This window comes from Labrus mixtus, chromosome 2 (assembly GCF_963584025.1).
Source record: "Labrus mixtus chromosome 2, fLabMix1.1, whole genome shotgun sequence".
Taxonomy (NCBI): Eukaryota; Metazoa; Chordata; class Actinopteri; order Labriformes; family Labridae; genus Labrus; species Labrus mixtus.
The window spans coordinates 4,691,672-4,712,351 of NC_083613.1; the positions used below are offsets into that span (position 1 = coordinate 4,691,672).

Here is a 20,680-nt window from a genome sequence, read left to right on the forward strand (position 1 = left end):
TCTCAAGACCACTCTTCTCAAATTCAGTAGCTAGCCAGAGAGAATGCTGCTTATCACTTTTGCTGTTAGCATTGCTGTTGACAGGGTGCTCACTTCATGTGCTTGCTTGAACGTGTATCTTTAAAAGGTTCATTGTTAAGAGTTTTGCATGTCTTGGTAAGGTTTTCACAAAGATAATGTAACTTCTGCGATTCACTTGTGATTCACATGTTTTTATCCAAAAACGACGTACATCAGAGAGTCAGATAACACCGTAGAACTCAAAACCATTCCTGATGTAACTGAAATCATGTGATGATTGGTCTACAAATGGCCTGAACAAACGGCTAGTTTGGGACAGCCCCTTATTTCAACTTTATTGATTTGTTGTCATTAGGCTACTTCATTGATCCCTTCCCTCAGCATCTATGAATGCTTCATTTTCAGTGTTCACAAACAAACCAAGGTTTGTATTTTTAAAAGGATTCACAAATTGATTTGCAGTTATATTTCAATCCTGGATGAGGGGTTCTGCCAAAATTAGCCAAATTAAAATACATGTTTTAATGCACATTGTTGGAAAAAGTAATTATTATCATCCCATCACAGTTGTGAGGTTTACACTTGTGGTATGCCACCTTGCAGCATTTTTTTTTTCTGCTTAGCAAATTTCAAACATAAACAAGGAAATAAACTGAATCATGTGGAACTTTTTAGAAGTATGGGTCCAAAAAAAATGCTAATGTCTGAGAGGGTCTTGTTATTTTTTAAAGTGACATAACTAAGGTTTATCTGCCCAATTCATTGTGCACAGTCCCTAAGATAGAAACAAACAGTAGGTCTGGAGATTGTATACCTGAGGAAAATCCAATTCTTTCAAAAATGTGTCTAACAAATAGCAATGCACATGTTTTAAATGATCAGATGATCCTTGAGTAGCACAGTTCTACATGACCTTACTGAACCTTCAAAAATGTGGGGCAAGTTCCAGCCAAGAGCAGTCTAATGGTGTAGGAGCACTGCAGTCAAATGCTTTTCAACTCATCTGCTACAGAGGAGATCATCGTACAGCATAATTAAACATGCAGAAAAATCCCAAAGCTTCAGCTGGTGAATCAATGTCCTCAACTGAGAAAGCCTTAAGTCTACTTCAAGTTTCACAACAGTTTGCAAAGCCTAAAAACTGCAAGAACCAACCACATCAAAGTATTTAGCCTGATACTCTTTCTTCTTTTGAATTATTATTATTATTAAATGGGCAGTGATTTGTAGCCTATTAGTCGTGGTTGACATATTTTTATAATTTCCACAATTCTTGCAGTCATTATTTTTATTTTTTTATTATTTTTTTCAATTTCCACTTCAACAGTGCATTAAGCAGGTATCTCAGGGTTACCTTGCATGTGTACAGAAACTGAGAAGTGGTCAGAAGAAACCCCTCGGACGGCTCAATGAGGAAGTCTTACAGCCAAAGTCAAAGACTCGGTTTGCCTGCAATAAAAGTTGGAGAATTGTTGACTCGAAACAGAAGTGATGGGCTTCACCCAGCCCACTGTGCATAGGAAAAGTCGGCCACTTACCTTGTATTCAGTTCCAGCTTTACTCGGTCCTTCACTCCGGCTTTGCTCCATGAAGCAGACTCATGGCCGCGCTGTCGTTACGTTTGGTTTATTTTCGGTGACACCGAGGATCCTCAATGTCCCCGAAATCGGTAGGTTACATGGTTTAGTGTCGGACAACAGATTTGGATCCAAGAACTGAGGTGAATGCGACCCGGAGGAGGAGGAGGAGGAGGAGGAGGAAGAAGAGGAGGAGGAGAGCCTGCAGAGTAATATGATGCCTCTGCAGGACCAAGGAGGCAGCTGGTGATCTTCAACTTCAGTTGTCGGTCATGAAGTGTTGCCAGGGAAAAGTTTTCAATAAGACAACAAAAGGTTTAACATAACTATAATATTATATATAATATAATTTATATAACTATAAATAATAGCCTATTAATAAAAGGCCTACTTAGGCATATCAATCATTCTCTGCTAGTAAAGTTGCCATGACGACCAAGAGACCTTGTTGAAACTCAGGTTGTAAATTAGCCTAGCCTACTAGCTTTTTAATCATTGCAGGTGTCAAGTAGCCTCTCCTATTTGTTGGCATAAGCTGTAGGCTGAATTGAAATGGATTTATAAACGTAAGGTGAAAGGGTTCTCATAGCAGGCTAGCTACAAAACATGTAAAATAACACATTTAATAATTGTTTTTAACAAGATGAAACTTTTAAGGCTTTATCCATCCATGCATCCTTCAAGATCTTTCCATTTGATGTGGCTTCATGTTCAACAAATTATTTATTCAATTAATAATAACTAACCAATAGCCTATAAATTTATTTGTTTAGGTTAGCAAAACAAACTGTAGGGCTAAATACAATACTTAAATCAACCCCCTTAAATGTTAACTGAGCCAACTAGTTGACTTTTTACACGACACTGCACAGTTAGCCTACGCTGCAAGTTTGTCTAAAGGCCCTTAGACACAATTTCAGTTTAATATTCCTCTCTGTGGAGCTTGTTCACTGGTTATGCTAGTGCAGAAAACAGCGGCCTGTGTTCAAAATGTTTATGACAGTGAGAGAATACCAAAACAACGAGCTAAAAGACGCTAAACTGCTAAAAGCTCTGGCAGAGTTTCAGCGAGGATAATCTTTGGGTCTATCATGAAGACACACAGGAAAACATTCTTGGTTTTGCTGTCAAATTAGAGGTTAAGGTTGAAGTTATAAGTCAGTAAACGGGGTAAATATTTGTGTATGTAAATCAGTTTATTGCAAGAAGACCACTGGGAACAAGGCTTACAGCTCCGCCCAAAGGTCCTCATCAACAAAAATGAGGATTTACAAACAATGCAAAAGACATGAGCGTAAAACGACATTAATTAGCTGGAAACTAACGGTTGTAGGCCTACATTCTAAATACTGTAGATATCTCAAATATAACTGCTCAACAATCAGAAGTTATCCAACATCCGTGTTTATTATAGCATATCCCCCTGATATGTACAGCATAATCAAGACAGTGCCTTTTCAATCTTGGAAATTCATTAAAATTACGCACAAAATAATCTGAATTATGAGAGAGGCATGCAAACCATCCAGTATTTTATCCCTGTTGCCTACCTTAAAATATGCCCAAACTTCATCAGCTGCTATACAGCTCTTACAGCACCCTCATGTGGCTGCAGGATAGGCAGCAACCCTAAAGACAGAGGATGCTTTCCATAAATTAGCAACCCTTTAAAACATGAGAATTCTCCTTCAAGATAAAAAATATAATAAAATAAAAATACACATCTTCCACATTTTGTTCACACATGCTGAAACTGAGTGGCAATACTGTTGACAAAGGTGTTTTTTTTTTTTTTGGCTCAAATACAAGCAGGACAATGGCCACGAGCATTGCTTTGAAGCCTCAAATACAAGAGGTGGCACAAAAGTTCAAGCACTGTGTTTCAGAAACAACATGTTGTGAAAGTCAAAAGGGTGGAGTGCCACCAGTTAGCACTTTTTTTTTTTTTTTTTTTTTTTTTTTTTACACTTTTTTGATTTGAAAGTGAATCTTTTACATCCAGAATTCATCACTAATTCCACATGCGAGGGGATTTGCAAACAGCTTCTCACCCTTTTGTGTTAGGACCAGTGATAAAGATTGCATTTTCAGTCCGTCTCACTGAAAAAAAAACAAAAAAAAAAAACACAACATCTCCACAGCAACGCAACACTGTGCAGCCGTGCATCATCAGCTGTTTTTTTGTACCATCATACAATTGTTGCAACATCTTTTGGAACTATACAAAACTTATAAATTATAAAGTTCTATTCTTAAATATAAACAACATCAAGTCAGTTTCCAGTACTTGGATTATATATTAGGTACAGTACTTTGTACAGCTCTGTCGTCAGAGAGCGTTCCTTTTCAAATACACTGTACATGATCCAAAGGGCTGAAACTGGAGGTTAGACATGATCTTTGAATAAATTAATTCATAAATAAATCATGATTATGTCTTCCCCGTAACAGTGAAGCTCCTTGGTTCCCCTCAAGACTGCAACACACACACACACACACACACACTCACACACACACACACACACACACACACATGCACTGTTCACTCGAATCTAAACTTACTCCTATTCTAAAACAACGTTTGGCTTTAAGAAGAAATATTGTTATTCTCGACTCAGAAACTAATAAAAACTAATTCTTTAATTTGAACAAGACGTCTAACTGCCTATAAAGGGAACTTAAATTCAGTAGTTACATTTGTAGAGTTACCTGTACAGGCTTTGCAATGATAGAATATTATCTCTAACCGATAAAGTGACAGTGCTGAGATGTCAGGTCCAAGGAAATCCCTTTCCTACGTGGGTTTCATTGAAGAAGCCCACATCTACTTGGATATGTCTGAAGACAAGCAGAAACACAAACAAAAAGATAGACGCTATGTGACTGGAGTTAATAAATCTACTTCTGTCAGTGCAAAGCTAGAGTTGACCTGCTAGTAAAGCATGCTACGTTGGCTGGAACTCAGCATGGGAGACAAAGTTGAAGCAGGGTTTTGTATATGTGTGTTACTGACCAACACTAAAGTCAGAGGATCAGTCCGTTTTGCAGGACTGATCCAGTTGTGCATAAGAGAATTCCAAATACCAGCTGCTAATATAAGTTCTTATATAATCCACAAATATTTACAGACAAAAGCCAGTTTGTTTTCTTCTTAAAAATACCTTAATCATGTGCTTATATCCAAACTTGTACAAAGAGTAACAAACAATCCAGCTGAAAATCGCTGTGAGCGCAGGATTTCTCTCCTTCCCCCCCTCGCCTGTCAGTCAGTTACAGTAGCAGCTTCTTCACCAAACAGTCGCCTAACTGTTGGTGTTAATACAGTTCACTCCCGTCAAATCGTTCAGTTCATTTGACAGCTGGCAGCAACCTCTGCTGCCGGGACTCGTCTCTCTCTCTCGCCTCCCGTCTCACCCCCAAAACCTCTTTTCTTCTCTCTTGTGTGTATTGCACCAAAGATAAATCATATACATCTCTTATTTTTTCTATTTGAAAAAAGAATTAAATAAAACGGTAGGACTTGGTTCTGAGGCGCAAAAAGGAAACTGGAGGCCAGGGGAGGTTTCCTCCAGTAAACCATAGAAGGAAGGAGAAGAAGAGGAGGGGGGTCAGTGGATGTCTCGACACATGGGAAGGTTGACGAAGATGAAGACGTTGAACTCGATGAGGATGGAGAAGCAAAGAAAGATGGCGTACAAGATGAGGCAGGCCAAGCCCAGTCGCCAGTCCAAAGTCCAATTGTTCAAATGGACACCGAGAACCTGCAGGTAGGAGAGACAAGAATGAGTGACAGCTTCACTGAAAGATGGAAAGTGATAGATTTAAACATGTTTTTAAAATGTTTTTGAAATTAAGTTTTGTTTTTCAAAGATGCTGGGGATACAGGAACACCAGGGTATACTGTATCATTATAATTATGAAGTAAAAGAGTGTCAGAATAAAAATAATCTCTTCTCTCTAGCGACGTTTTTTGCCCTTTCTTCATCACAAACCGCATCATGTAATTACAATATAATCAAGTATACAAGGCTGCAAATTCAATCAAAATATGATCAGAATTTCAAATGGCAAAGTGAAGAATCCAAATCACAGAAGCTGGATGTTTTTGTGTGACAAAAGGTCACATGTGCCGAGAATAGCCTCATAGTGAAATAATGTACTGAAGTGCTGCAGCACAGGTACTCACTGTGACAAACACCGAAGCAAGCAGGAGTCCAACAGAAAAGATGAGTCCTCTGCTGTTCAGAATGACCTAAGGAGACAAACACAACTTTACTGACATCTTATATTTCAAAATGTAACTTATTCTAAATACTGGTGTTGACAGAAGAAGACAGAGGCTGTGTATCTGTCCCTACAGTATACACACAAAGATGCTTCATGTATATAAAAGGGCAGGGAGTCACTTTAATCACACTACTCTATTTATCTTTGTGCTAACCAGGCAGGCCAATGAGCACATCATTTTTCCTCAGAGTAAGGTAATAAACCTTGCAATGACCTGTACAATATGAAACTCCCTCCCTGCTCTGCTCTGATTATTACTGATGACTGTTCCCAGTTCCTCTCATCACAACACAGCTCACATCTCCTCTGGCTAAGCGGAGAAGCACTCACGGTGGAGCCGTAGTCGATGCAGAGTGTTTGCAGAAACCAGGGCAGGCCCAGGCCCACCAGGATGTCAAACACATTACTGCCTATGGAGTTGGAGATGGCCATGTCTCCCAGACCTGAGGCAAGGAGAGAAACACAGTCAAGGTCTGAACATGAGTCGATAATGACATGAAGCAATACTCTGCTGTGGAGCACATTTATTTTTGTTTAAACACAAAACATAATTTCCACTTCCTCGTTGTAGCACAGAAGATTGGTTTGTGTGCGTGTGCATTTGTTTGGTTACCTTGTCGAGCGACTATCACACTGGCCATGCAGTCTGGGACGCTGGTGCCTGCTGCCAAGAAGGTGATGCCCATGATGACGTCAGGAATACCCAGAGTGAATCCAATCACAGTCACCTACCAACCAAACAGATCCTGTCTCAGTAAATGATCACATCAATACAGTTCAGCAGCACATGAAGGTTTGTTACTGTAATGTTATTTAGTGATTTCATTATTTGATTCACAAAATAATACAGTAGGGTACATGTGGGTGTGGTAAGAAACTAGTAAATGGCTTCTATTGAGCTGACGTCTGAAAGAAATGTAAAAGGTAACACAAATATACAAACTAAGTATCAGAGGTCTTCAAACCACCTAACGTGAAAAAGTGGAAGATTTTAGTTAAAAAAACAGAGAGAAAGGCGTTCAATTGTGCTCTGTTGGAAAAATGTATGTAGTCCCTCTTTTGGACGTTGGTTAAAAGAATTATCAGCAAGTCTGGCTCTTGAAAAACTTACATATATAGTTAGGAAGAAAGCTTCAGAGTTTGGTAAAATTTGGGAGGTTTTTGGGGAATTTGTTAAAAATGCTGACTTGGACAATGTATTGAAAGCATGAATGTTAACTGTTACTAGTGCGAGAAATATGTGTCAAATGTGACTGTTTATGTTAATTATTTCACTTATTTATTTTGTCATTTGTATTGTACAAATTACTTTTATTATTCTTGTGTTATTGATGTACTGCCACATGTTCTATGTTGGGAGGGTTGTTTTATGTCATACTTTTGTTACATACATATATTGTACATGTCCTGATAAATGTGAAATTCAATAAAAATATGTTTATAAAAAATTTAAAAAAAACAGAGAGAAGAAAGAGTAATAAAAGTACCAACAATTCCTCAAAGTGTTCATGAATTTTTTGTTTTAATTTAAAACTGCTGTTTGGAGTTTTTTAAACGGTAATGAAAAAGGCTGAAAAGAATGATGATGTCTGATGTAAAGAAAGAGAACTGAAACTACTTGACATCATCAATTAAATACCTTAAATGTGACAGAATTTGATGGAATGTCAATGTGCATAATTTAAACCAGTTCAGCACCATATGTAAATATTGTGGCTCTGTATTTTAAGAAATCTGGGTATAGATAGATAGATAGATAGGAACTTTATTAATCCCTTGGGAAGGTTCCCTCAGGAAATTCAGATTCCAGCAGCAGGTAACACCAAAGGATAGAACAGCACACAGATACAAAGAATAAAATAAAAACACAAGTTATATACAAATAATATACTGTACACAGTAGCAGTAATAAACATGTCTAAATAAAATATACCAGTACAGATTTATAATAAAATAGCAGCAGCAATAAGAAAAAGGTAGCAGCAGTTGTGTTGTTTTGGATTTGTCCTTTGTGTTTATAAATAGATAATTAACAATAAATAATGAATAATGCAAGCTGTTAGGATTGTGTATACCACATGTATTATGATACAGAGGCAATGATTCAGTTCATAACAATGTTGTATGCAAGACAATAATCGATTTTTTTATTCTAGGTATTGGTAAAAAATGACCACAGTAATAAGAGCATACCACCATATGCATGAAACAGGAGGAGAAAAAGTTTATCCAAGCTCTTTCCTGTCACTACCATTAATGTTCAGTGTACCATTCTGTTTCATAGAAAGAGCATGTGTTATTATTTCCAGATTTACTAAAACCAAGAGCACCTAAAGGATCATATATCCTGGTGTCATTGAGGCATTTATTTTCTTTTAAGGCATGTAAAGTGAGGACATTCAACTGTACTGACCATCCAGACCATGATGTAGGAGAGACCAGCGATCCAGAAAGTGGCAGTGAAGAAGGAAACCATGAACCATCTCTCCCAGCGCCGCTTTGAACAGTTGGGCACCGTGAGGAACAGAAGCAGAGACAACGGCCACATGACCAGCCACTTCAGCTTGGTGCAGCATCCAGCTGGAGGAGGAGGATGAGAGGGAGGGGGAAAAAGGGGATGGTAGTCAAGACAACAGCTGAGCAGAAAGCACCACTAAGTTCATCATTTAACTTCAAAATGTCCTCTGAGCTGTACCTGGGATTTTAAAGGGCACCAGGGGGCCACTGTTCTCATCTTCTCCCTCTTTCTCTCCGTCATTCTCATTGTTCTCGTTATCCTCATTTTCAGTCTCGGTCTCGTTCCCGGACTCGAGCCGCTGAAGTCTGCACCGCCCATTCAGACCCTGCTCAGCCGCACCCATCCCGTTCTCTAAGCTCCGCCTCCCCTGAGTCCTGGCCGCCGCGTCAGAGTCGCCGTTAGTGATGCGGTTGACTCGAGTTTCTGTGGTGTTGATCAGTCTTTGTCTCTGGAAGTGACACAGCATTATCAAACAGCTTTCAAACAGCTTTCATTTTCATTTTGCACTCTGAGATTGATTTTAAGATGAAAGATTGGTATTAGGTTTTGATATTTGGAATGAAGTCAAACTTACTAGTGTAATGTATTGGGGAAAAAATATCTAAGGAGGAAGAATTTGGACTTCTTAACTTTCTCTCAAAATCAAAAACAATGCAGAAAGAAAAAAAAAATCCTCTTCATATTATTTTTTTTTTCTTTTGACTGATACTTTAAGTAAAAGCAACTTTGTTAATGACATCTCACATACAAGTTGAACATTTTGCACTAGTTTGAGTCTTTTCAGGATTGTGTTTTTAATTACTTCAGTTGAGTTGTAAAAAAAAGGTTGAATAAGGTTTTGACTCATCACAAGAGATTGTTTCTGCTGCAAGAAGCTGAAGTGGACCTCCACCCCTAGTTAAAGGTTTTATATGCGATTTTTCGATCCAGCAGATGTCGCCCTTGAGGGGCAGCATGAAACCAAAACAACTTGCGCTGCATTGTTGTGTTAGCATGCTAATGCTAGCGATCTTTATTATGCTCGTATCTTCACACTGCATGTAAATTTACCTGAAATGAGCGTGATCTAGAAACACAGTTAAGCAGTGAGTACAGTATGTTATTCTTCTTTTCTCTAGTCCCGCAATTAAACAACTTTTATACACGAGGGGAGGAGTCAGCCGGCCGTCCTGGCGATGTAAACAAACTGAAGATAGGACTCTGAAAACTCTGAAAACATCACAGACAGTGGGACTCGGGTGTTACTCCCATTGTAGACAGTCATGACTCACAGAGTTATTTTCAGAGGATATACTTGATTTATATTATATTTAAGTGTGAAAAATCACATATAAAGCCTTTAAAATAAGACTAAAACATTCATTCTTGTAGATAATCTAAACCTTTTTTTATTCTCTTCTTTTTTATAGTCTTTATCAGGAGATAAATACTATATTTTTATCTGCAGGGACTGCAGATGAAAATTAGCCTGCATGGCTAAATCTGGCACATTTACATGTGTGACTTCGTTGCGCTTGTTAATTAATGTGCGTTGTCCCTTTTAAATAAAGAAATCTAAAAAAAAAAAAAAAAAAGATAGGACAGTGGACAGAGTCAGAAATTGGGTAGAAAGTGAGATCGGGGAATGACATCTGGGAAAGGAGCCACAGGTCGGATTCAAACCTGGGCCGACCGTTTGGAGAACTACAGCCTCCTTACGTGGGGAATGTGCACTGACCTATATGCTACCAGCGCCCAAATAATCAAAGTCATATATACACATCCAGACGTTAATCTAAAGCAGACAGGTGTGTGATGTATGCTAAGAGGCTGTTTTGGCAGGGAATTTTCAAAGTTACTTCAATTGACAAAGACAACAAAGTTGAAAGAAGTAAAGCTGCTTTATCATTTCCTCCAATTAAAAAGATAAAAACAACGTGTTGCATGTAAAACTGTGTGATTCAAAATACAGTCTAAAAAGTTATTCACACAAAAGTGAGTCCACGTGTGGTTTATTGTTTGTGTACCTCATTGATGAGCATGCGTGAGGCCATGGTGAGGCGAGTCCTGGGGGAGAAATGATCGGTGATCATGATCCTCATGCCGGCCTCGGAGAAAGTCAGCTGGTGGGGGTACGCAGAGAGCAGCTCGTCCACCATCAGCACCGACGGCTTACAGTGGAAGTTAGCTGGAGAGAAAGGCAAGGCAAGTTTATTTATGTCGCACAACAACAAGGCAATTCAAAGTGCTTCACACAAGACATCAAAAGCATCATGACAGAGGAAAGAAAAGAAACATTAAAATAGAACATTTAAAAAATCTAAATTATTAAATCTGAAAATATGTTAAAATAAAAATAATTCAAATGAAATTAATTGAAATAAATAAAGTAAAAATATAAAAAGAGTTAAAAGTTACAGTGCAGAGTTAAAATTTAAAATCGTATTAAAGCTGTTTAATGAAATAAATAATAATGAAGTTCCTTTGACTGCAGTGCTAAACTGAAAAAAAAAAATCACAATTAGTCATCAGTTTTTTTGCAGTCAAAAATCATGTGGAAACATTTGCTAATAACTGCCAAACATTTTCATGACTTCATACTAAAATGGACTCTGCAGTTAAAGTTGCAACTTGTGCCTGTGAGTGGGTGTGTTGCTTTAATGGTTTGACAGTATAGTTCCCTTCAGCAGCTACATTTAACCTATAGAGATGAGGTGCATTATGGTCCAATTGAACGCTTGCAGAGAACGGCAACCTCTGATTGACAAGTCATGAATTTCATTTTAAATCTACAATCATTTTTAATTCCTACGTTGATGCAAATGAATATAGACTTTGACAATTTCACTGAATTAAATAAAGAATGATTTTTACAATCAATAGCCAGTTAGAGTTAGAGTTAGAGTTAAATGTGACCTAACCTCTAACCCTTGTAGATCCCGTCTGAAAGGCGACAGAGGGAGATTGGAACAGAGCTGTGGAGTTTTGTATTTTAGGGCAGAAATTGACTTATTCTGCAGCTGGTTGTTATAAATCCTGTTAGTGTTTCTTCATGGAAGCCAGGATGTAAAAGCTCATTGCAGAGCATGTAAGCAGAGGACTTTATCAAATAAAGGAAGGCTAAAGTGAAGTAGAAGGAAACCCTTGTGCTTCAGCCCCTCCATATACTGTAGGAGGTCGGTGATCTCAGAGAAGGAACTAAGACGTTAATAACTTTTTTGGATGAAATCTTCCTTTTACTGTCTTATACTTGAATAAAAGTCGATTGAGCCACTGCTCTATTCATGTGAAATTATGTTTGCATGGGATGAGCAGCTCAAACCTACAGAGTCCTTCTAGAGGTCAAAGCCTGTGTTTAAAAAAGAAGAAGAAGCAAACTTTTGTTACCTTTCTTGAGCAGGACTGCAGTAGCATCACACGTCACATTGTCCTCCAGGTCTGTGCTTCCTGTCAGCCCGTTGGCCAGATTCATAGAGTTCTTCTTTCGACGGTCAAAGTAGCGGTGTGCCCTGCCATTAAACCTGCCGAGGACAAAACAAACAAAAAAGGAGGACAAAAAATCTTTTAACTAAATGTGAATGACAAGGTTACCTTCAGTGAATGACAATGTACAGAAGTTGTTTGTTTGTCTAATGAGGAGGATCATAGACGGAGATTTAATTTAAAAGTCCATTTGCACACACTACATTAAAACAAATGTGTATCTCAGTAAATGGAGTTAAATTATGGAATTCTCTCGATAATCATTTAAAATGCTGCTCAACTATCATTCATATTAAAATATGTATAAAGAAAAGGTTCTGTATTGAGTTAATCTAACTGATTGTATTTGATTGTTTCTATATTGTTGATGTATTTTTTGTTTTGTGAAAGAAAGAGAAAACAACAGGTTAGCCATCTTATTCTGTTAAACAGTATCTTATGTTATTAGGAAAGGGGGGGGGGGGGGGGGGGGGGGGCAGGTATTATCAGTTTTCTTCTTCCTGCTCCTGTTTGCTCATGAACAGTGTTTCAGTATTATGAGACAATATTTTTTTATTGTGTTTTATTGTGTTGAAACCATACACTGAAATGAGCAAATAAATCAAATATGAAATGAAATGAGCAGTTTCTGATGGGGACTTACTTCATAATGAGGATGTAGACTGCATACATTAAAATCAGGACGAGAGACTCCCACCTGCACACAAACACAAGGTCAGTATTCTGCATGTAGTTGTTCAAGTGTTTTAAGAAATGCATATACTGTATATGATGCAATATAGCTGCAACAGAAGATGCAGTACGCACCAGACCACCTTCTCATCGTAGATAAACTAAAAAGAGAAGACACAAAGGGACATTAGATGCAGAAAGTTTGAAAGTTACATTAATTCTGCAATTCACCATCTCCTCCACTAGAAGGCATGACTGATCCAGAGCACAGACAGCCAGAAAAAAAGGTCAAAACATGACCTTTACTTGATTTCACTGAATATTGAGACAGCAAGGATGAAGAGAACAGACTATTTCAGTATCTAAAAAAGACTTGTGAGGTTTTCTATCAAGGATCTGTAACATTGTCATGATGGCATTGGAGTGATTCAGAGTTATCTGTTGATGTGGGCATGATGTAAAAGAACATGTTGACCGGCCCATAAGCATGTTAGGTTTAACTGGCTGCTAACCTGGAGTGTCTCACACAAACACATGCCTCATCTCTCCCCCAATCCTTCATACTGACTCCAAACAGTATTCGGTACAAATTGCAGTATTCTCTATATAGCAATCTGTTTTTGATGCGAGTACACAACAAATCAGCATACTTCAAGGACTTTTCAATGTCATTGCAGATCGTAGAGCGAAAGGACATGTTTTTCCCCCCACACGCTCAAAGGAAAATCCAGTTCTCTCTGCGATTCACATCTGAAAAAACAGGCTTATATATAGCTTCTATTTAACAATCAATTCAGTGTGATATTGTACCACGATTATCATATTATTTGTATTTCATTGGTAGCTTAAACATAAATATATTTTTTTTTACTAAACTGTTGAGCAACGTAGGCCATAGAAAAACATCAACTTTAATACAATCTCATGGAATAACACAATGAATGATCTATTATAATCAAATTGATATAAATACTTCAAAGCAGTGTGCAGCATGAATATGTTAGAAAGTGAATGTATAGTTCTCTGCTACCACTGCAGCGTTTTCTCTTTGCATTAGATTGTGGGACAACAGTGTCCACTAAGAAAACATTTAATGATGTGTTTTTTTTTGCTTGCTTTTGTTGTCCATATTTTTCCCCTTGTAGTATAAATACAAATCTGTAGAACATTTGATGGACTTGTAACACATCCTCATTCTCTCATGATGCTCCACGCGTATTACACGTTTAAGAAACCAAAATACAGGCTCTGCTAAGAAGAAGATTGCTGTGATTTAAAAAGAAAAAAAAAAAAGCTGTTAAAAAAAATAAGAAACAGGGTAAAACAAGGTGGATGTACACTATTGACTTTCTTCCTTCTTAGCCGATAATGCTGAGGCAGAAAGTGTAAATTGGGTATTGATATAAAAGCTGGACTTTCAAACTGGACTCACAGTGTATGCCTTATAGTGAGTGTACCTGCATACATCTGCAGTGGAGACACTTGAGCAACATGAACGGTGTGTTTTGCATGTGAGTCTGTAATCTCTTACCGCAATGAGGGCTATGATAGAAAACGTGTAATAAATGGAATCTCGGAGTAGAGCCCAGTGAGAGAGCTTCACTGCCTGCAAGGGGAAAAAAGAAAAAAAGAAAAAAGCGTGATAAGCACACTCACTTAAGGATGCATGCAGATTCAATTCATACACTCTTATAGTAACACTTGTCCCTCCTGGAGTTTTTATGCAGCACTGTGCTGCAGAGACGCCTCTGACATCATTACCATACTGATATAAACACAGGAGTTCTCCAGTTGACCTCCTGAATCACAGTCACTGAAAAGGTACCATCCTACGTAGAAGGAAAAAAAAAAAAAAAAAAGGTGCCGGTGTGTTTATATCAATTTTTTTTTGTAATCAGATACAATGCAGGAGGAGCCCACAATGCAGTGACTAACTAATGCAACACTCTCCCACACAGCAGCATCACACTGCATATACACACGACTGGAGGGTCAGAGGTCACATCTTTGAAAAGTGCCACTCCCTGATGAGAAAACGTTTGCTGCTGCGAGGGCAGATGGCAAAGTAAGAGCGAAAAACAAAGCGTTTGCAATGTTTGCTTGTGCTCTGTTTCCCTGAACAAAAAGTTCTTTGTAGACAGGTTCTCCTTTGAAACATCGGCCAAAGCTAACAAACTGTAGTGAGGTGCAACTGCCAGAATTGAAGATGATTTTTTTTGGGTGCACCCCCATCCCTCCAAGCCCCGGTGCACACCGCCCTGCCCCTTCTCCTTCATTATCTCACTATGATTACGTAACGCACAATCTGGGATTGCATCACTGCTTTTGGAGTCCGGTGCATATATATTTTTCAGAGCGGAGAAGCTTATCCTTGTATTCTGCTCATTTCAAAGTCCCTGGCTGATGTCGGATAGCATCAGAGAGAGGAGGCCCTTACTGTATTATGTTATCTCCCAAATCTCAAGCAAAACAAAGCAGGGAAGATGCAAAGCAGAAATGAGATACAAACTATCTTTTAGGTTGAGGCTGATGTGGGGATGTGGTGCCCGTGTGGCTGGTTAAACAGAGCGAGCACCGGAGAGAATATGAAAGGAAGCACCGCACAAACATAAGCACAGCAAAACAGAAAGTTTCCTGCTTAGGCTTGACTTTTCTTTGGACCTTTTCTTCAATATTCAGGGATGTGTCTCATCTTGTCGAGGCTTTTTCTCATACCAAACAAGAAAAGTCACACCAAAGATTTGATAAATCTGACAGGACTGACACGAGGGAAAGCTATACATCATGGAGGCTAAGGATTCAGGTACATTTCAAAGAACAACGACTAGAAATAGCTTAATGTACATCCATAAAAAGTGGGCTTCTCTGAGTTAACACGTGGTTCTGACCTCATTTTGAAACTCATTTTTGGTGCAGTCAGACTCGCGGACTCTTGCATGCATTAATCAACAGCATGCTTGTGTTTCCATCTCTCTTGTGAATAAAATTATGCAATTATGCATGAATACATGAGTACTAGGGCTGGGAAATCAAAACCATTTCAAGAGGGTGTTGAGATGAAATTGACATCTGAGTGAACTCCTGTCATCCTACAAACATATTGAAATTCTAAAGAAAAAACTGGTTAATGTAAGTCATGTAATAATCAGTGACAACTCGGCTAGCAGCCCCCTCATCAGACATCCTGTTGCCCGTCGAAAAAGACCTTGAAGAAAACAGATTTTTCACCTTATTTTTGTTTTTGTATGTTTTTATTTCTGCCTCTGTTTGTTTTGGAGAGGTGCTGAACATTAGAGATGCGTTATCCTTTATTCAAATAGATTTTAATGTTAAACATGGACAAAAACGTAACTCCCTTAAAATAAGCAGGGCTTATGTTGGTGGCAGTTGGGCATGAAGCCCACCCGGACATGTTGTGTTGAGAGATATTCCTTATTAAAGTGCTTTTCCCTGATTAAATTAGCTAAACTTTAAAAAAAAAAAATCATACTTGACACTTCACATAGAAAATGTGTGATAGTATAAACTGCTTTGTAAGCAAAACAAATAAACTGTCCGTCACTTTAAGGGATCTGTCAATGTCAGGAAACTCCTTAAACAGGCAGCATTAGCCCATTTAACATAAATATGAATCAATATAGGAAATATTCCTGATCATATTTGTCCCTTATTACCAATTCCTTACAAGCACTTTGAGAAACTGTCTGTTTATTTGGCCGAACATTTAAGGTGACATTCATCTATTTGTTGTGAATCTGTGAAAATGCCGACTCATACCTGGCCAGCAAAGAAGCCACAAACACCGATGATGCAGAGGATGTTGAAAACTGCTGAACCCACGATGGTCCCCACGCCCACGTCTCCTTTAGTGATGAACACCCCTGTGGAGAGAACAAGCACACACACACACACACACACACACACACACACACACACACACACACACACACACACACACACAAAATCCACACATCATTACAAATCCTTAGAGAGCACAGATTAGGTGTTGTTGTAAATTACTTGTTATTTCCAGTTGTGGTATTTAACAAACATATCGTAAATAACAGTCAAAACATTTGTAAAAAAGCTTTGCTATGTTGTCATGGATTTATTTCTCTGACTCCGAGCTAACAATAAGCACAGAGAAGAAGAAGATTCTTTGTGTCAGTGGTTGATAAAACCCAAAGACGCTTTGATATTTGGTAACAAATCAGCAGAGATTTGAATCTCTTAAGCCCGGTCTGTATGTATAATTAGATTTCTATATAAAGAACAAAGTCATGTAATGTAACAGGCCAGCCTTTGAAGTGATTTGTACTCGTATGGTTGTTTGTGACGGACGTACCACACAGAGAGTTGCTTTGATCAAAGTGAAAATACATGCCCTCACTCCTCATCAGCAGTTCTGTGGACCTCATTACATAACAAGACTTTTATGTGATTCTGTAAATTGAAACCATGTTTGTTTACTAAGTGTGTCTTGAGATTTAAATATTTTTCTTAAGCATCCATTAAGGGGGGGGGGGGGGGGGGGGGGTACCAGTATTTTTAAACTTGATGGCTTGAAAATGACTGGTATTTGATGGCTTTAAAAGATTGCTCCGAAACCGACTATTGTTATGCCAGATCTTAGACATGACAGGTACACATTGTTATTCCTGGATTCAAACAGCATTACAAAAAGCATCCAAACAGAGACGGACCCTCTGTTAAGGAGAAAGATGCTTTTTTTAAATAAAACTTGAAGCAGCTGTTACCTCCCTCCACTGACAAATACACATGAGTTGTTAGTCTGCTGCTGCCGTGATTGGTCATTTTTCTCTAGAACTGTGTTTCACAAATACTGGTTTGAATCAAAATCAACTATTTAAAGCAGGAAAAATAAAAACACAAACAAGGTAACTGAATGAGGCAGCTGCGGAGATGTAACTCGTGTGTTTGGTGAGGTTAAATTACTGCTTTTGTCAGTGGAGTGTTGAAAATACTGTGGTGTGTATTTTTCTCTGAATGTAAAAACTGTTATAAACCTAATGATCATAAAGGCCCCAAAATATATAAAGAACAACAACAGTTTGCAAATACTTGTATTGCCCTTTAATATGAAGACATGAAGGGTACCTAAACAATGCAGCTTGAGTGTAGCAGGATATGTTAGAGTACAACAAAAGGGTACATGGAGGGGAGGTTTGTGTTAATACCTATGATAGATGTGAAGAGCTCAGGGGCCGAGCTACCAGCAGCCATGAAAGTGGCCCCCGCTACGTCCTCGCTGAGATTGAGACGCTGCCGGAGAGATGTCAAAGACAAAAAGGGTTAAAATTCGAAAGACAAGGTTCACATTTTAAGAAATACCATTTAACATCAAAATAATCCAGAGTGATTAAAAAATGTATTCAGTAAATGCAGAGTCTCTCTGCACCTTTAAGAAAAAGCTAAAGACCCAGCTCTTTCGTGAATACTTACTAACTTAATGATGATGGTCTCCATATTATTGATGATGATGATGGTAATGACGATGGTTTTTGTTTGATAAAGACGACTTATAAGATGGTTTCTATACTGATTAGAGCTCTCAAGAACTGTCGTCAATGTTGTGCTTTGCCTCTGGTCACTTCCTGTCAGCACCTGTGTGTCCAATCAGACTCAAAGCTGATCTTTTGCTCTGACATTGTTCCCTTTTTTCTAGATCCTTGCTTGTGTTGTACTTACTCTCTGATGTACGTCGCTTTGGATAAAAGCATCTGCTAAGTGAATTGTAGAATTGTAGTGTAGTAGAATTGTCTCAATCGTGGCCCTGAGCGGACAGATCTACTAAAGCTCTCATTTGTAATACTTAATCTGGTGTTTACTACAGTACAAGAATACTTCTTTAGATACTGCGGTTAGAGATTCAATACACCAATATAAGAATGAGTATCAAGTATCAAGTTGAGTATCAAGTTATGTGAAGAAAGCTTGTGAGAAAAAAAATCTCTTAGCAGGGATACAAATTGAGCAATTCTTTTCATATATTAGGCCTACATTAATTTATGGCAATTGCATGTGTTCAATTACAGTCACTGTCTTTAAAACAAATAATACAACCAAAACACGTCATTGCTGTATTTTAACTGTGTGATAAAAGACAGAGGAGTAATTATCCCATTTGTAGTTCCTGAGTAGTAAACTCTTGATCCATCATCACCACAAAACTTTTTCATTGTGGAGTTTTGCAACACTGTTTGTTCCAGAGCGTGGTCTAAGTTGGAAAGTGTGACTGTGTGATTCAAATGTTCTGGATTTGTCCCTTGCAACTTAAAATATTCAAGCTTGCACTTAGATTTGTTCTGCTTGTGCTTTAATTGTAAGCTCGGATGAATTGTACATTTATAAATAAATGGATGAGCTTGTGAGCAACAATATACGAGCACAGACGTACAATTGAAGCATGAGCTGAACAAATGTAATTATGAGCAGGGGCTCTTTTTTCTCGAGCTCTAAAAAATGTGAATGCTCGAGAAAAATCTGTCCTTCAAGTCGATAAGCCATCCTCTTAAACTGCATTAAGATGAAGGCAAAATAACTTTGGATTTTTCTTGACTTGTTCCTTTTTTTGTCATTTAATTTAGTATAATAAGGAAAGTTTCAAACACATATCTGTGACCTCACATTCCTACCTCACACAGCTTCTCCAATGAAGGGACAAAGTAGTCATCACAGACAAGAGCCAGGGCACAGAACATGTAAATGGTCTGTGGAGAGAAGGAGAGAGAGAGATGAATATTACAGGGATCAGTGAGGTATGAACATGATTTACACACATGATATAGGATTAGTAATCCACCCAACAACACTCACAAAGTTCAGACAGCTGTGATGTATTCTTCAACATCTCATTTTAACAGTACCATGTGATGGTGTCCACCACTGTCTACATCTTTTCATGCCATTTAATCTTCATCTTGAACAAATCTCTGTCTGTGTCTACGGTGAAGAACAACCCATCGCTCTAACTACTACATTAAATTTAGATTTAATTACCATGAAAAATGAAGGAACAGGCTTAGTAATTGAAGGCTAAAGATACAGAGGTTTGATCCGATGCAAATGCGGTGCAGCACATTAACAGAAAAGACATCAAATATTCATGAATAACAGGACTGTGGGACCACACTGCTTGCATTTTAAACTAGGAGATTAAGTTTTCATTTTTTAAACTCACTCCTTCATTATAAAGCCCAGAAGGGGAGGGTTGTGTGTTTTTGTTTATTTCCCTAATGAGATAAACTGGAAAGCAACATGAACCATGACCCAAGTAAAATAATAGTATTTGACACATTTAATATGTAATGTGGTTTATATTTGTTCATTAAATTCTTTACGGCAATATTTGCACTGTAACTGCTGTATAAATGTTTTGAACCAAACGAGATAATATTCCACCTTAAGTCATTGATTTCTTGCTTATTTTTGCAACTTTCAGTGAAGACTTATTTTCACTTCTATGACTTGTTTTTAAATCTGACATGTCTCTTAAAACCTTTAATATTATGAACAAGGGATTTGATGGTTCTTTTAAAAATTCTTATAGCTCAGCTTTGCTGCATGAACTTGGGATTCCTCATGTTTAGCCTCTACAGATATAATTAGTGCAAAGCACCAATAGAGTCACAGTAGCCACTACTAGGGAACTAAGCCAGGTTGATTATATCTGCATTTTCCTCTAAGTATCCTTCAACATCATACATTTAAGTTTGTAACTTAAATAATTTATTATCTATAATATATACTATTTTGAATAATCAAATACTGCTACGGACAAAATACATTTTATTTGGATGCAGTTTTCATATACAGTACACTCGAAAGGACAACCAATCCAATAATATCAATCTGCAAACAGAAGGCTCATCTATAACATACATACAGCTGTGTTTTTTTAAGTTTAGCTCTCAGAGAGAGTGAGAGAGAGAGGCAGAGCAGGTTTAAGATGGACAGACAGTGGAAGGTGAAATAGGCAAACTATATCGATGTCAACAATATTGTCTTACCCTTTATCTTGTTTAAAAATATATCAAAAACAAATTGAAGCCCCAATTCTTGCAACGAAAAGTTATATTCATTCCAATGGCAAATAAATGACAATGGTTCTGGAAACAAATAT

General features: G+C 37.9%; 2 protein-coding genes across 4 annotated transcripts in view; both read right to left on the reverse strand.

Moving 5' to 3' along the window:
• LOC132981997 (ras and Rab interactor 2-like) overlaps positions 1–1,766 on the reverse strand; it is a 37,339-nt gene extending 35,573 nt beyond the window's left edge. For 2 of the 3 annotated variants that reach the window (XM_061048208.1, XM_061048235.1), the window contains exons 1-2: positions 1,560–1,766; positions 1,376–1,470 (exon numbers count right to left, since the gene is read on the reverse strand). In XM_061048208.1, the coding sequence (XP_060904191.1) occupies positions 1,376–1,382 (7 nt within the window). In that variant the 5' untranslated portion in view covers positions 1,383–1,470; positions 1,560–1,766. The remainder of the gene's footprint in view (positions 1–1,375; positions 1,471–1,559) is intronic. The other variant, XM_061048218.1, reaches the window with a different exon arrangement.
• Positions 1,767–2,773: 1,007 nt separating this feature from the next.
• Positions 2,774–20,680, reverse strand: part of LOC132982019 (sodium/potassium/calcium exchanger 3-like) — a 61,309-nt gene continuing 43,402 nt past the window's right edge. The window contains exons 4-17 of the mRNA XM_061048247.1: positions 19,194–19,268; positions 17,736–17,820; positions 16,315–16,418; positions 14,069–14,143; positions 12,673–12,698; positions 12,509–12,562; positions 11,770–11,903; positions 10,410–10,570; positions 8,581–8,851; positions 8,299–8,465; positions 6,499–6,613; positions 6,216–6,328; positions 5,785–5,850; positions 2,774–5,359 (exon numbers count right to left, since the gene is read on the reverse strand). Coding sequence (XP_060904230.1) covers positions 5,207–5,359; positions 5,785–5,850; positions 6,216–6,328; positions 6,499–6,613; positions 8,299–8,465; positions 8,581–8,851; positions 10,410–10,570; positions 11,770–11,903; positions 12,509–12,562; positions 12,673–12,698; positions 14,069–14,143; positions 16,315–16,418; positions 17,736–17,820; positions 19,194–19,268 — 1,599 coding nt within the window. The 3' untranslated portion in view covers positions 2,774–5,206. The remainder of the gene's footprint in view (positions 5,360–5,784; positions 5,851–6,215; positions 6,329–6,498; positions 6,614–8,298; positions 8,466–8,580; positions 8,852–10,409; positions 10,571–11,769; positions 11,904–12,508; positions 12,563–12,672; positions 12,699–14,068; positions 14,144–16,314; positions 16,419–17,735; positions 17,821–19,193; positions 19,269–20,680) is intronic.